Here is a 12,486-nt window from a genome sequence, read left to right as displayed (position 1 = left end):
AACCCAGCAAACTGGCTCGTGTGGCGTTTATTTTATTTCCTGATGTGGCGCCTTCGCCGTGTGGTTATAAAAATGTCAAAATATGCCGCACATCCCTTATTATCCCCAATTATTCAACAAGACTAATTGAGACCCCCAGAAAAATGTCCACGTTTGACACAATATAAAAAAAGAAGTCAAAATATTAAGAGAAAAAAGTTGCAATCTAATGAGAAAAATTTGACAGAAATAACGTAAGAATATTTTGCGAAAAAATAACATTTCAGTATCATAACGTTGAAATATTAAGTCGTAAAATGATGAAAAATAAACAAAACAAAAAAAATATGTTTTTGAAAATTGACTTTACAAGTAATGTAGCTGTAATATTAATAAAATAAAATCAAAATATTTGTGTCTAATATTAAGTCAGAATTACAAGAAAAATTTTTTTATGAAAAGATTAAATTTTTTTTTGAAACAATTAAATAGCTGTAATTTTATGACAATAAAGTAACATAAATAAGACCAAAAAAATTATATAATTATGGAAAATTTTCAATTTTACAAGAATTAACTCAGCAGCTACACGCAATAACCCGCACGGAAAGCTTTCTAGATCTTCCAGAATCTGCACCTATTCCAGCTGTATTTCCTTGGATTTACATATATTAATATATATTGTATATATATATTAATATATATAAATATTATATTATAATTATTATATTGTATTATAATATTAATATTCAAAATAAATATAATATCATATTAGCAGCTACAATAGTAAGATCACTAGCTTGGTTAATACGTATACAAGTCAGTTATGTAAATAGAAGACTGTTGGTGTTTTTTTTAAAGTTTTTTGTGAAGGCTTTAGCATCAAAATATTACTATTACGTCCCTTGTTAGCTAGCTTATATTAAGTCATTTTTCTCACGCTAGAATGCATATGTGTCATTATGTTTCACATAATGATGGGTACATTTCCCCAAAAGTGCAGTTCCCCTTTAAGGTAGAACATGTACCGATGTATAGTAACGAAGTGGGAATTTCATTTCCACAAATCAAATGTATTTTGGGGACAGAATTTGGATACAATTGTGTGTCAGATGCCTCCTGGGTAGGTTGTACTATCTTAGTGACTTTCCTCCTCTTCGGTGTTTAATGTGCACCGACGGCACGGTGGAGTCGTCACTTGGTCCTTTTGTCTGCAGCTCTGCACGGTCCTCCTGTTTTCTACAGAGCACAGATGTCACGAACACACCACGGACAACATCCACGCAATCCAGGCCGCGTCGCTCACGGGTCCCGAGCGTACCTCTGCTGCCGGCTGGAGGCCTCCTTCTGCTTGTGCAGGGCCGTGAGCCACCAGTGGGGGGTTGAAGCCTTCCTTGCTGAGCAGCCAGTAAGTCTTGTGGGAGCCTTTGCCCTGCCGAGCACACACACACACACACACACACACACACACATATTTAGCAGGAACATGCGTAGTAGTACCGCCTGGGTCATGTACTGTCATCACCTTCATTTCGATTTCTCCTCTTTGCTCCAGCTGGAAGGAGCCCACCTGGTCCAGAATGTCAGCGGTGGATTGAGATACGTGAATCTTCAAGGCTGACGTTGTTAAAAACACGTATAAATGTAAATATACATAATAATAATCATAGTAATAAGTAATAATAGTTTTGTTCGTTTTGGTCATTTTGGTCATTTCGTTCGTTTTGTTCATTTTGTTCATTTTGGTCATTTTGGTCATTTCGGTCATTTCAGTCATTTTGTTCTTTTCGTTCATTCTGTTCATTTTGGTCATTTCATTTTTTTTTGTTCATTTTGGTCATTTCGGTCAGTTTGTTCATTTCGTTTGTTTCGTTAATTTTGGTCATTTCGGTGATTTCAGTCATTTCGTTAATTTTGTTCATTTCGGTCATTTTGTTCATTTCGTTCATTTTGTTCATTTCGTTCATTTCGTTTGTTTTGTTCGTTTTGTTCGTTTTGTTCATTTTGGTCTTTTTGGTCATTTCTGTCATTTTGTTCATTTTGTTTGTTTCGTTCATTTTGGTCATTTTGTTCATTTTGTTCATTTTGTTCATTTTGGTCATTTCGGTCATTTCGGTCATTTTGGTCATTTTGGTCATTTCGGTCATTTTGGTCATTTTGTTTGTTTCGTTCATTTCGGTCATTTTGTTCATTTCAGTCATTTTGTTCCTTTCGTTCATTTTGTTCATTTTGGTCATTTTGGTCATTTCGTTCATTTTGGTCATTTCAGTCATTTCAGTCATTTTGTTCGTTTTGTTCGTTTCGTTCGTTTCGTTCATTTTGGTCATTTTGGTCATTTTGGTCATTTTGGTCATTTTGGTCATTTTGGTCAGTTCGGTCATTTCGGTAATTCCTGTCAATTGATCTCTCCCTGTCCGTAGACTCGGTCAGCCGTGTCGAGTCAGTTCGTTCACTTATGATCCAGTTCGTTCCGACTCAACATCGCATCAACAGGTGATGACTAGTGGTGTGTCAGTCATGAACGAACGGGTCAAAAAAAACTATTTTTTCTTGTGAACGGAATGAACGAGGTCACCAACAGTGCCAGTCAATTTCTCGGTCTTTTGGTCAGCTAACCCCACCCGCCCACAGAGCGAGGCGCGACGATAGGGTAAGACAGGACTGAACGGGTATATCAGGGGCAGTGACCTACGTAGTTCTTTTGACCCGTTCGTTCATGACCGAAACACCATTATTGAATTCAGTTTTTTGTGTCATACGGAACAAAAGAATACCAAAAAATAATTTTTGTCTTGGATCCTGAGATTGGGCACCAAATGAAGTGTGCTTAAAGCCGAGTATCGGTTTTTTGGCGGCTCACGTAAGCTGTTGCTCTCCATGCGAGAGGCCGTGTTGACCGTGTCGCCAAACAAGCAGTAGCGAGGCATGGTGCTACCAACCACTCCAGCAACCACCGGACCTACGACAGAGTCACACCGAGTCATCTTCACTCAGAAGGTCTTAAGGTTTGCCGCTTCCTGCCCGGTTTGTTCGTCCGTCTCTGGTTGTCACCTGAGTGAATCCCGATCCGGATGGCCAGACTCTCGGACGGCATGTGACGGATTCGGAAGCGCTTGATGGCACCGAGGAAGTGCAGAGCCATGGTGGAGACCTCCACGGCGTGCTGCAGGCCGTTGGTGATGGGCAGACCGCTGGCCACCATGTAGGCGTCGCCGATGGTCTCCACCTAGAAGAGACGCCGATCATCTACCGTCCATGAGAGCCTTCAACCGACTTTGTCGCAACGTACTTTGTAGACGTCGTACATCCTGATGATGTCGTCAAAGAGGCTGTAGAGGTCGTTGAGGAACATGACCACCTCCATGGCCGAGCTGACCGAGCACATGGAGGTGAAGCCCACGATGTCGGAGAAGAAGATGCTCACCAAGTCGTAGCTGCGAGGCTCCACCGACTTACCGGCCATCAGCTCGTCGGCGATGTTCCTGCAAGGCAGCGACATCACCGTCCCAGGACTAGTGGAGATTGGTTTGGGTGCTCCGTTACCTTGGCAACATGCTGGAGAGAAGCTTGTCTGCTCGGGCCTTCTCGGCTACCAGCTGATTGGTCCTGTCCTCCACCACCTCCTCCAGGTGGTTGGCATATTTCTCCAGCTTGTCCACCATGTTGTCCAGGATGTTTGCATGGCTGCAGGACACAGAAGAACACTTTGCTGAGAAGTTACCCTGCTCACCAAAAATGGGAATGACTCCTGGTAGTCCTGGTAGAACTGGAAGAGATGGTCAAGAACTGTGAAGTCTGGACTTCCTACTGAGACTGCTTCTCCAGTGACCCAGACCCGGATGACCAGAAGAAAATGGACGGATTGATATACTAGATGATTATTTGTAATTCCTAGACTTCTTGATCCAGGAGGTGACCAGGAGACATCCAGATTAGATGCTCAAGCCTCCAGCCAGCCCAACTCCCAACCCCCAACACTTCCCGGATGACCGGAATCTTCATCCTATCCAGGCTTTTGGTGGCTACGCAAAGCTTGAGTGTAGGAACATAGATCCAGAGTATGTTCTGGAGGTCTGGAGGTCGATCTTGTGCTCCAGCCTTCCTCCTCCAGTGAACAAAACACTTGATACTTGAACTTCTCCACCTGGAGAAACACCTCCTCCATCCACACAAACCCCCGCGTCCCCTTTCGCTTCTCAGACTCCAACCTCCTGGTACTCCCCTGTAAGACCAAGATCCGAACCTGGGGGGACCATGACCATGGACACAGACCCCCCCCCTCCCCATGCTAGCCTGGAAACATGGCAGCCTTGAACTGTTAGCATCGCTATCATGTTGTTCAACATATGGAGTAGAAACAATGGCGGACCTGTCTGGACTGGAGTCCTTCAGTTGCCTCAGTATGGATCGAAACGGCGGTCGGTGGTCCGGGTTTTCATTCCAGCAGACCCTCAGCAGGGAATTGATGTTGTCATCACACAGCTCGGACAGTGCGGGTCTGAGGGATTCCCCGTGGAAGGGCCCCCGCAGCCTGGTGATGATCTCTGAGGGGACAGTAACGACAATGGTTGAGGCCCCTCAAAGATGTTTTTGAGACTGAGATGTTTCATCAGCGACCTTTAGGCTGCAGGTGGACGTCGTGGTACGGTCCGTTGCTGGCGTTGTACATGAGCTCCCACAGAATGATGGCAAAGCTGTACACGTCCCCTTTTGGCGTCCCCTTGACCGGGGCGTGGCCTTGTCTCAAAAGCTCAGGCGCCTTCCAGTATAACTCTGAAACAAGTCCTCAAATGAAGAAACGAGCATCCTGTTCTTCATAAAACCAAAACTGGTCTCCACCGACTCCCAACTCTGACCTTCATATTTGGGACTTTCCGGCCGGACCAGCTTGCCCTTGTTGCCATATTTAAACTCCCACAGTCCGAATCCGGAAAGCTTAATCTGCAACCGACTGTCCACCATGCAGGTGCTGGTCTTCAGGTTGCCATGAAACTTGAGGCTGCTCTTGTGAATGAAGTCCATGCCCTGGAGGAAGAACCGGAACGGTTTTAGGTCCTAGCCTTCTGTTAATATTATTTTAAAGTAAATCGACCTACGTTGACGATGTCATAAGCAAAGGAGAGCTTGAACATCCCATCCAGCTCAACATCTGAGGCCTTCAAAACATCCTGACAAAGAAACCTTTGTTGAACCGTTTCGATGATCAGTTAGCGTTAGCGTCCCCCGTTAGCGTCCCAACACGACTGACCTTCAGGCTTCCTTTCCTGCAGTACTGCGTGACCAGACACACGTTTGGAGGCTCCACGCATGCGCCGAAGAACTGCACCAGGTTCTCGTGCTTCATCTCTTTCATCTGACTTGGCGGAGTTGGACGTGGTTAGCAACACGTGAAGACAAATGGAAAACCGGGGATGTTTTTTGAAGAGAAAGATGTTCACCATGTTGAACTCTGCCAGGACCGAGGGGCTTTGAAGGTTGTCACAAACGTGGTTCATCATGTACTTGATGGCCACCTGGTTTCCCTGTGGGTGGTCAGATGTTCTCCAGTTACAGTAACTGTAGTCATTGCAAGGTTTTGGACATTCTACAAGATTTGTTTGGGGACTTTTATGGAGCAGAACAGAGTCTATCCCAGAGTTTTCCCAGGAAGTTGGAACCGTAAAATCGCCCAAAATGGAGATACGTGTTCAAACAGAGTGGTACCTGGTAGAGACCGATGGTGGAGTAGATGTGCTCTTTGCCCATCTTGTCCCTCAGGCCGTAGCTGTTGTTGGACAAGGTGGAGTACGAGCCTCCACTCCCGCTCTGGCTCCTCGTGGTGCTGAGGGACAATCCCTGCAGACCCTGCATGGATGGAGGACACGCCAACCAGATGAACATCAGCAGGGCCAATGCACGGTTGGCCAACAGGCCGGGTTTCATACCGACACCTCTCTGATGATGGTGATGTCGCTGTAGTTGATGAGCCACCAGCGCGAGTCCTCCAGCCTCAGCTGGAGCCGAAGCTTCTGCAGGACCAGGATGCCGATGCCCAACACGAAGAGCACGCCGATGACAGGGAAGGTGACGAGGAGAGACATCAGAACGATGTCTGCGAAGAGGATGCTCATTGGAATTGGAATGAAGACGTGGATTGGATCTTCTGGACTGTATGTTGTGGACTGTACCGTTGCTCAGCCATTCACAGAGCTCGTTGTTGAAACCGCATTCTGGATTATCAGATGGAGGTCTTCCTTTGGGCCAAGTCACAGAACCGTACATGGCCGTCGGTCTGAAATCAGGTCAATCTTGGTTGAACATCTGTGAAGGAATGCTTCTCCCTGAACTTGACCGTGGAGATGGAGACTTACTGGATGCTTTTGCTTGTGCTGTCAAAATGGAGGACGGGCACAAACGCTACGGTGCCTCTTGTGGACTGCAAGTCGTAAATTGAATAGTCCAGATTTCGTTCCCCGTCTTCGTCAAAGTGGATCAGACCAGAAGCTCCTGCAAAAGAACATCGGAATCTCACTGGATGGACACGAACGTTTCCGGTTGAAGGAGCTAGCGCCCACCGTAGAATCGGATGCTGTTCTTGTTTTTTAGTCTCTGCAGAATCTGACGACCGTCACGAGGATCTTTGCCGTCCTTCAAGACCTCCTTCAAGGCCATGGCGTAAAGAAGCACGGCGTCGTGCAGGTAAGCCGAGTAGGTGCTAACCTGAAACGACCCAATCGGGAAGCACGGTGTTCCCGTCTCGTTCCTTGAATGTTCCAAAGTGACAGTACCTCTCTCTCCGACGTCAGGTTGCTCTGGAACGGAGGTCCTTTCAGTCTCTGGAAAACCTGCTCAAAGAAGTCGTAGTACTCGTAACCTTCGTACGACTTCTGGCCAATGATGAAGGTCATCTCGAAGGCTCGAATGGCCGCTTGGTGGGTGTGGCTGTCCAGGGAATATTTCCACATGTTGTCCTGCTCAATGAACAAGCAAATTAGCACAGTTAGCACGCGGACCTCACAGCTAGGAGACCGGGGTTCAATTCCACCCTCGGCCATCTCTGTGTGGAGTTTGCATGTTCTCCCCGTGCATGCGTGGGTTTTCTCCGGGTACTCCGGTTTCCTCCCACATTCCAAAAACATGCTAGGTTAATTAGCCACTCCAAATTGTCCATAGGTATGAATGTGAGTGTGAATGGTTGTTTGTCTATACGTGCCCTGTGATTGGCTGGCTCGCCCGAAGATTGTTTTTTTTGTCTGTATGTGCCCTGGGATTGGCTGGCTCGCCCGAAGATTGCTTGTTTGTCTATATGTGCCCTGGGATTGGCTGGCTCGCCCGAGAATGGTTGTTTGTCTATATGTGCCCTGTGATTGGCTGGCTCGCCCGAAGAATGGTTGTTTGTCTATATGTGCCCTGGGATTGGCTGGCTCGCCCGAAGAATGGTTGTTTGTCTATATGTGCCCTGTGATTGGCTGGCTCGCCCGAAGATTGCTTGTTTGTCTATATGTGCCCTGGGATTGGCTGGCTCGCCTGAAGAATGGTTGTTTGTCTATATGTGCCCTGTGATTGGCTGGCTCGCCTGAAGAATGGTTGTTTGTCTATATGTGCCCTGTGATTGGCTGGCTCGCCCGAAGATTGTTTTTTTTGTCTATATGTGCCCTGTGATTGGCTGGCTCGCCCGAAGATTGGTTATATATTGGAAAAGCAAAGTCAGCGAGGCCTAAGTGAAACTTTTTGCGTGTTTCTGAAAGATTTGGTATTTATTCTAATGGACTGTGAGTACCTCGACTTAGCCGACATGCTAATTGATGCCATAATAGCGAGAGTGAAAGAAAGCGAATGCTTCATGGAAGAGAAGACTGAACACTGCCGATAAGCATTGAAATTGCCCGGCAATTTGAGCTCCCAAAAATACATGAAAATTGTCCGTGAGGAAGACGAAGATGACGTCAGAAGCTCGATCATCCAGGAGAAACTCGGAGCAGATCCTTTGTATTGAAGGAGCCACATGAAATGGCTTGGGAATCTGGTCTTCATGCCTCCCGTTCAGGGCACGCCGACCGGTAGAAGGACCCCAGGACAACTTATGGGGTACAGTGGTTAGCATGCAGACCTCGCAGCTAGGAGACCCGAGTTCAATCCCACCCTCCGCCATCTTTGTGTGGAGTTTGCATGTTCTACCTGCTAGGTTAATTAGCCACTCCAAATTGTCCATAGGTATGAATGTGAGTGTGAATGGTTGTTTGTCTATATGTGCCCTGTGATTGGCTGGCTCGCCAAAGAAGAAAAGAGAAAAAGAGAAGGAAAAAAGGAAAAGAAAAAAAGGATAAAAAAGAAAAAAATATGAAAGAAAAAGAAACACAAAAAAAGAAAAAAGAAAGGGAAAAAAGAACAAAAAAGAGAAAAAAAACAAGCAAAGAAGAGAAAATAGAAAAGAGGAAAAAGAGAAAAGAAAACAAGAAAAGAAGAAAAAAAAGAGAAAAAAGCAAAAGAAAGAAAAAAGAAAAAAGAAAGGGAAAAAAATAAGGAAAGAAGAGAAAGTAGAATAGAGGAAAAAGAGAAAAGAAAACAAGAAAAAAGAGAAGAAAAAAGAAGAGAAAAAAACAAAAGCAAAAGAAAAGAAAAAAGAAAAAGGAGAAAAAATAAGGAAAGAAGAGAAAACAAAAGACGAAAAAGAGAAAAGAAAACAAGAAAAAAGAGAAGAAAAAAGGAAAGAAAAAAAGAAAAAAGAAAGGGAAAAAAGGAGAAAAAAATAAGGAAAGAAGAGAAAGTAGAAAAGAGGAAAAAGAGAAAAGAAAACAAGAAAAAAGAAGAGAAAAAAACAAAAGCAAAAGAAAAGAAAAAGGAGAAAAAAATAAGGAAAGAAGAGAAAATATAAAAGAGGAAAAAGAGAAAAGAAAACAGGAAAAAAGAGAAGAAAAAAGGAAAGAAAAAAAGAATAAAGAAAGGGAAAAAGGAGAAAAAAATAAGGAAAGAAGAGAAAGTAGAAAAGAGGAAAAAAGAGAAGAAAAAAGAAGAGAAAAAACAAAAGCAAAAGAAAAGAAAAAAGGAGGAAAAAATAAGGAAGGAAGAGAAAATATAAAAGACGAAAAAGAGAAAAGAAAACAAGAAAAAAAAGAAGAAAAAAAGGAAAAAAAAAATGAAAATGAATGAATTCAATCCCATCCATTTTTGCTGATTTTCTCGGCATACTGTATATTATTATTATATATATAATATATATATAATATATTAGTATTATATTGTGTTCTTGGGCTACGTATGTGCAGGTAGACCTGGTATATACCAAAGAAAGATCAGATTCTCATCTTTCATCATAAAAAATGTTCTAATCAGCGGTGGAACATAGTTAAGTTTCAGCGAAATATTATTATATTTTTAACACAAAAATGGAGAAATAGATTTACAAATATAACAACATGTACTAATTTTTGCTTGTGTGCATTGGTTCAAATGAACAAACATCATTTCACTTGGCGCTCCCATTTGGTCCTGGGGGGTTCTTACGTCACCAATGGTGGTGAACGTGTGTGTTGGACCTCAGAAGCGTTCTTGTGTTTATGGACCAGTTTTTGCCACATTGGACTCGAGTCCAAAAAAACGTGTGTTGTTGGTTTTACTCACCAGGCCGCCACTGACCTCAAAATGTTGCACCAGGAAGAAGACGTAGTCGCCCGCCATCAGGCCCTGGCGCTCCGCCTCCAGCAGCAGAGTCATGGAGTCGTCTTTGTTGGTCACGACGACAATCACTACACACACACACACACACACACACACACACACACGGCGGCGTCAAAAAGACGAGTGGCGTTCCCCACCGAAAGACGCCACCCACCTCTGGCAACGGTGGCGATGTACTTGACGTTGCGGTACACCAGCTGCCGATCGCTGGTGTCGAACTTGACGGCGGCCGTCAGCTTGAACCTGGACCTCAGCGGCGTCTCCACGGTCTTCCACAGCGCGTCCACTTTGTCCCACGTGTTGGAGTCCAGCCCGCCGCCGATCATGGCCACGTGGGTCCAGCCGAAGTACTCCAAGGTCTTCACCAGCACCTCGGAGCTCCTCTTGAGTGGAGGCACGATGTTGATGTAGGAGTCGTAGACGTCGGTGTTGTCCATTTTGGACGACTGTCCCACGAAGCCGAACATGGGGATGCTCCACGCCGACGCGATGAGGCCCGCCACCTTGGAAGCAACCAATCAGACGTCACATTCGGAGATCATCTGACGGCTGCGTTGAAGGCCGCCTACCTCGGCTTCTTCGGGACACGCCGGCCCAAACACGGCGGAGACGTTCTGCCTCCAGACCTGATGGATGAACCCCTCCAGGGAGACTTTGGGACTGCACCGCGTGTCTGCGTACACGAAGTCCAGGCTGTAGTTGCCCAGCAGGGACGGGTTGGCGTTGATCTTGTCCACGGCGATCTGGATGGCGGAGCCCAGCCGTAGGGCGCTGAAGGGGTAGGACATGTTCCATGGAGTCTGGAAGCCAATCAGAAGCTTCGGGGCGCCCTCGCTGGGGGTCACGGCGAGCGTCAGGTGGAGCAGCAGCACCTTGGCGACGCTGCAGGAAGCTGCGGCCGTCCTCATCGTCTTCGGGCTCTGAGTGGCTTGACGCCACGGGACTTAAAGTAGCCTCCCTCCCACCGGGGATGTTGGACAGGAGCGGAGGGGGCGGAACCAAAAGGCGGACAGTTTAATGACGCAACACTTTGATGACGCAACACTTCTGTGCATTAAAGTGTGCAATACTCAAATAATGAAATATTATTATTATTAGTACACACGGTGAAAAATGACAGGATGTTGATATTTTGCTATTAAATTATAAACATTTTAAGAAAATACTGCAGTATGGTATTATGACAATAAAGTCAAATGACTGAAGTCATAATTTTGCAAAATATATAAAAGTTAAAATATTTGGGCGGCGTTGGGGTTAGAAATAACAGTTATCATTTTACTAACTAAGTCAAAATATTGAGAGAAAAACTAAGTTACAATTTTGGGAAAATTAAAAAAATTAGGCTACAAGATTAAAGTGAAAATATTTGTGGAAATAGTTATAATTATGAGAAGGAAGTTAAAGCAAAAATAAAAAATTCAGGAAAAAAAACAATTTAAAGAGAACAAAGTCTAAATATTAAGTTGCAATTTTATGATACTTTTTAAAATACTGAATCTCAGCTTTGTGAAAAAATATTAAATTTTTTTTTGCTCTTGTTTTTTCTCTATTTTTGTTGTTGTTTTTTGTTATTTTCAAAATATTTCAACTTTCATCTTAAATAATTGAATAATCTTTGTACATTTTGTTTTTGTAATATTATGACTTCGTTCTCATAACAATTTGAATATATTCCCATCATATACATTTTCCCAAAATGACAGCTTCATAATGTTAAAAGTTTATTCTGGTAAATATGTCTTCTTAGAATTAAAAAAAATGTAATATTTAGAATTTTTTCTCATAAAATCTGTTTTTTTTACCTTTCTTCATAGTAATTTTCTTGTCATAACTTTCCATAATATTTTGACTTTTTGTTTTCCTGCAACCTAATTTTCCAAAAATGACAACTTAATTTTGTTTTATTTGTTTCTCTTAATATTCCAACTTTTCCATATGCATTCTTTTTTTAATATTTCAACTGACAATATTTTTCTTCATGATATAAGATGATATATGATTTTTTTTCTCTTGATACTTTGACTTATATTTTGATTATAATTTATTTTAGTTATATTTATAGTTAGTTAATTTTAGTTTTTGCTCTAATATTATGACTTCATTCCCATAATAATTTGAATATATTCCCATCAACTAATTTTCCCAAAATGACAACTTCATAATGTTAAAAGTTTATTCTGGTAAATATGTCTTCTTAGAATTAAAAAAAAAAAAGTAATATTTAGAATTCTTTCTCATAAAATCTGTTTTTTTTCACCTTTCTTCATAGTAATTTTCTTGTCATAACTTTCCATAATATTTTGACTTTTTGTTTTCCTGCAACCTAATTTTCCAAAAATGACAACTTAATTTTGTTTTGTTTGTTTCTCTTAATATTCCAACTTTTCCATATGCATTCTTTTTTAATATTTCAACTGACAATATTTTTCTTCATGATATAAGATGATATATGATTTTTTTTCTCTTGATACTTTGACTTATATTTTGATTATAATTTATTTTAGTTATATTTATAGTTAGTTATATTTTAGTTTTTGCTCTAATATTATGACTTCATTCCCATAATAATTTGAATATATTCCCATCATATATATTTTCCCAAAATGACAGCTTCATAATGTTAAAAGTTTATTCTGGTAAATATGTCTTCTTAGAATTAAAAAAAAAAAAAGTAATATTTAGAATTCTTTCTCATAAAATCTGTTTTTTTTTCACCTTTCTTCATAGTAATTTTCTTGTCATAACTTTCCATAATATTTTGACTTTTTGTTTTCCTGCAACCTAATTTTCCAAAAATGACAACTTAATTTTGTTTTATTTGTTTCTCTTAATATTCCAACTTTTCCA

General features: G+C 42.2%; 1 protein-coding gene across 1 annotated transcript; it reads right to left on the bottom strand.

Annotated features, from left to right (window-relative positions):
- Positions 1–1,112: 1,112 nt before the first annotated feature.
- On the bottom strand, positions 1,113–10,544 carry gucy2g (guanylate cyclase 2g). Its single transcript, XM_058078004.1, has 22 exons — positions 10,206–10,544; positions 9,791–10,139; positions 9,580–9,704; positions 6,747–6,929; positions 6,534–6,678; positions 6,330–6,465; positions 6,147–6,250; positions 5,904–6,070; positions 5,683–5,823; positions 5,418–5,501; positions 5,228–5,332; positions 5,076–5,147; positions 4,836–5,004; positions 4,597–4,752; positions 4,349–4,523; positions 3,523–3,663; positions 3,269–3,461; positions 3,031–3,205; positions 2,840–2,938; positions 1,505–1,596; positions 1,263–1,411; positions 1,113–1,218 (listed from the first exon to the last, which is right to left on the bottom strand). The coding sequence occupies exons 1-22, from the start codon at positions 10,542–10,544 to the stop codon at positions 1,113–1,115; spliced, it is 3,405 nt and encodes a 1,134-aa protein (XP_057933987.1).
- Between the last annotated feature and the right edge of the window lie 1,942 nt (positions 10,545–12,486).

Source organism: Doryrhamphus excisus, chromosome 7 (assembly GCF_030265055.1).
Source record: "Doryrhamphus excisus isolate RoL2022-K1 chromosome 7, RoL_Dexc_1.0, whole genome shotgun sequence".
NCBI lineage: Eukaryota > Metazoa > Chordata > Actinopteri > Syngnathiformes > Syngnathidae > Doryrhamphus > Doryrhamphus excisus.
The sequence above is the reverse complement of the archived record's forward strand: the minus strand, read 5'-3'. Positions and strand labels throughout refer to the sequence as shown.

Excerpts from the sequence above, each read along its gene's own strand:
- gucy2g (XM_058078004.1), bottom strand. The coding sequence starts at position 10,544 with ATGAGGACGGCCGCAGCTTCCTGCAGCGTCGCCAAGGTGCTGCTGCTC. Across the intron at positions 6,251-6,329 it reads AGCACAAGCAAAAGCATCCA|ACCGACGGCCATGTACGGTT; the intron begins GTAAGTCTCCAT and ends ACCTGATTTCAG. Across the intron at positions 5,502-5,682 it reads CCACCATCGGTCTCTACCAG|GGAAACCAGGTGGCCATCAA; the intron begins GTACCACTCTGT and ends GACCACCCACAG.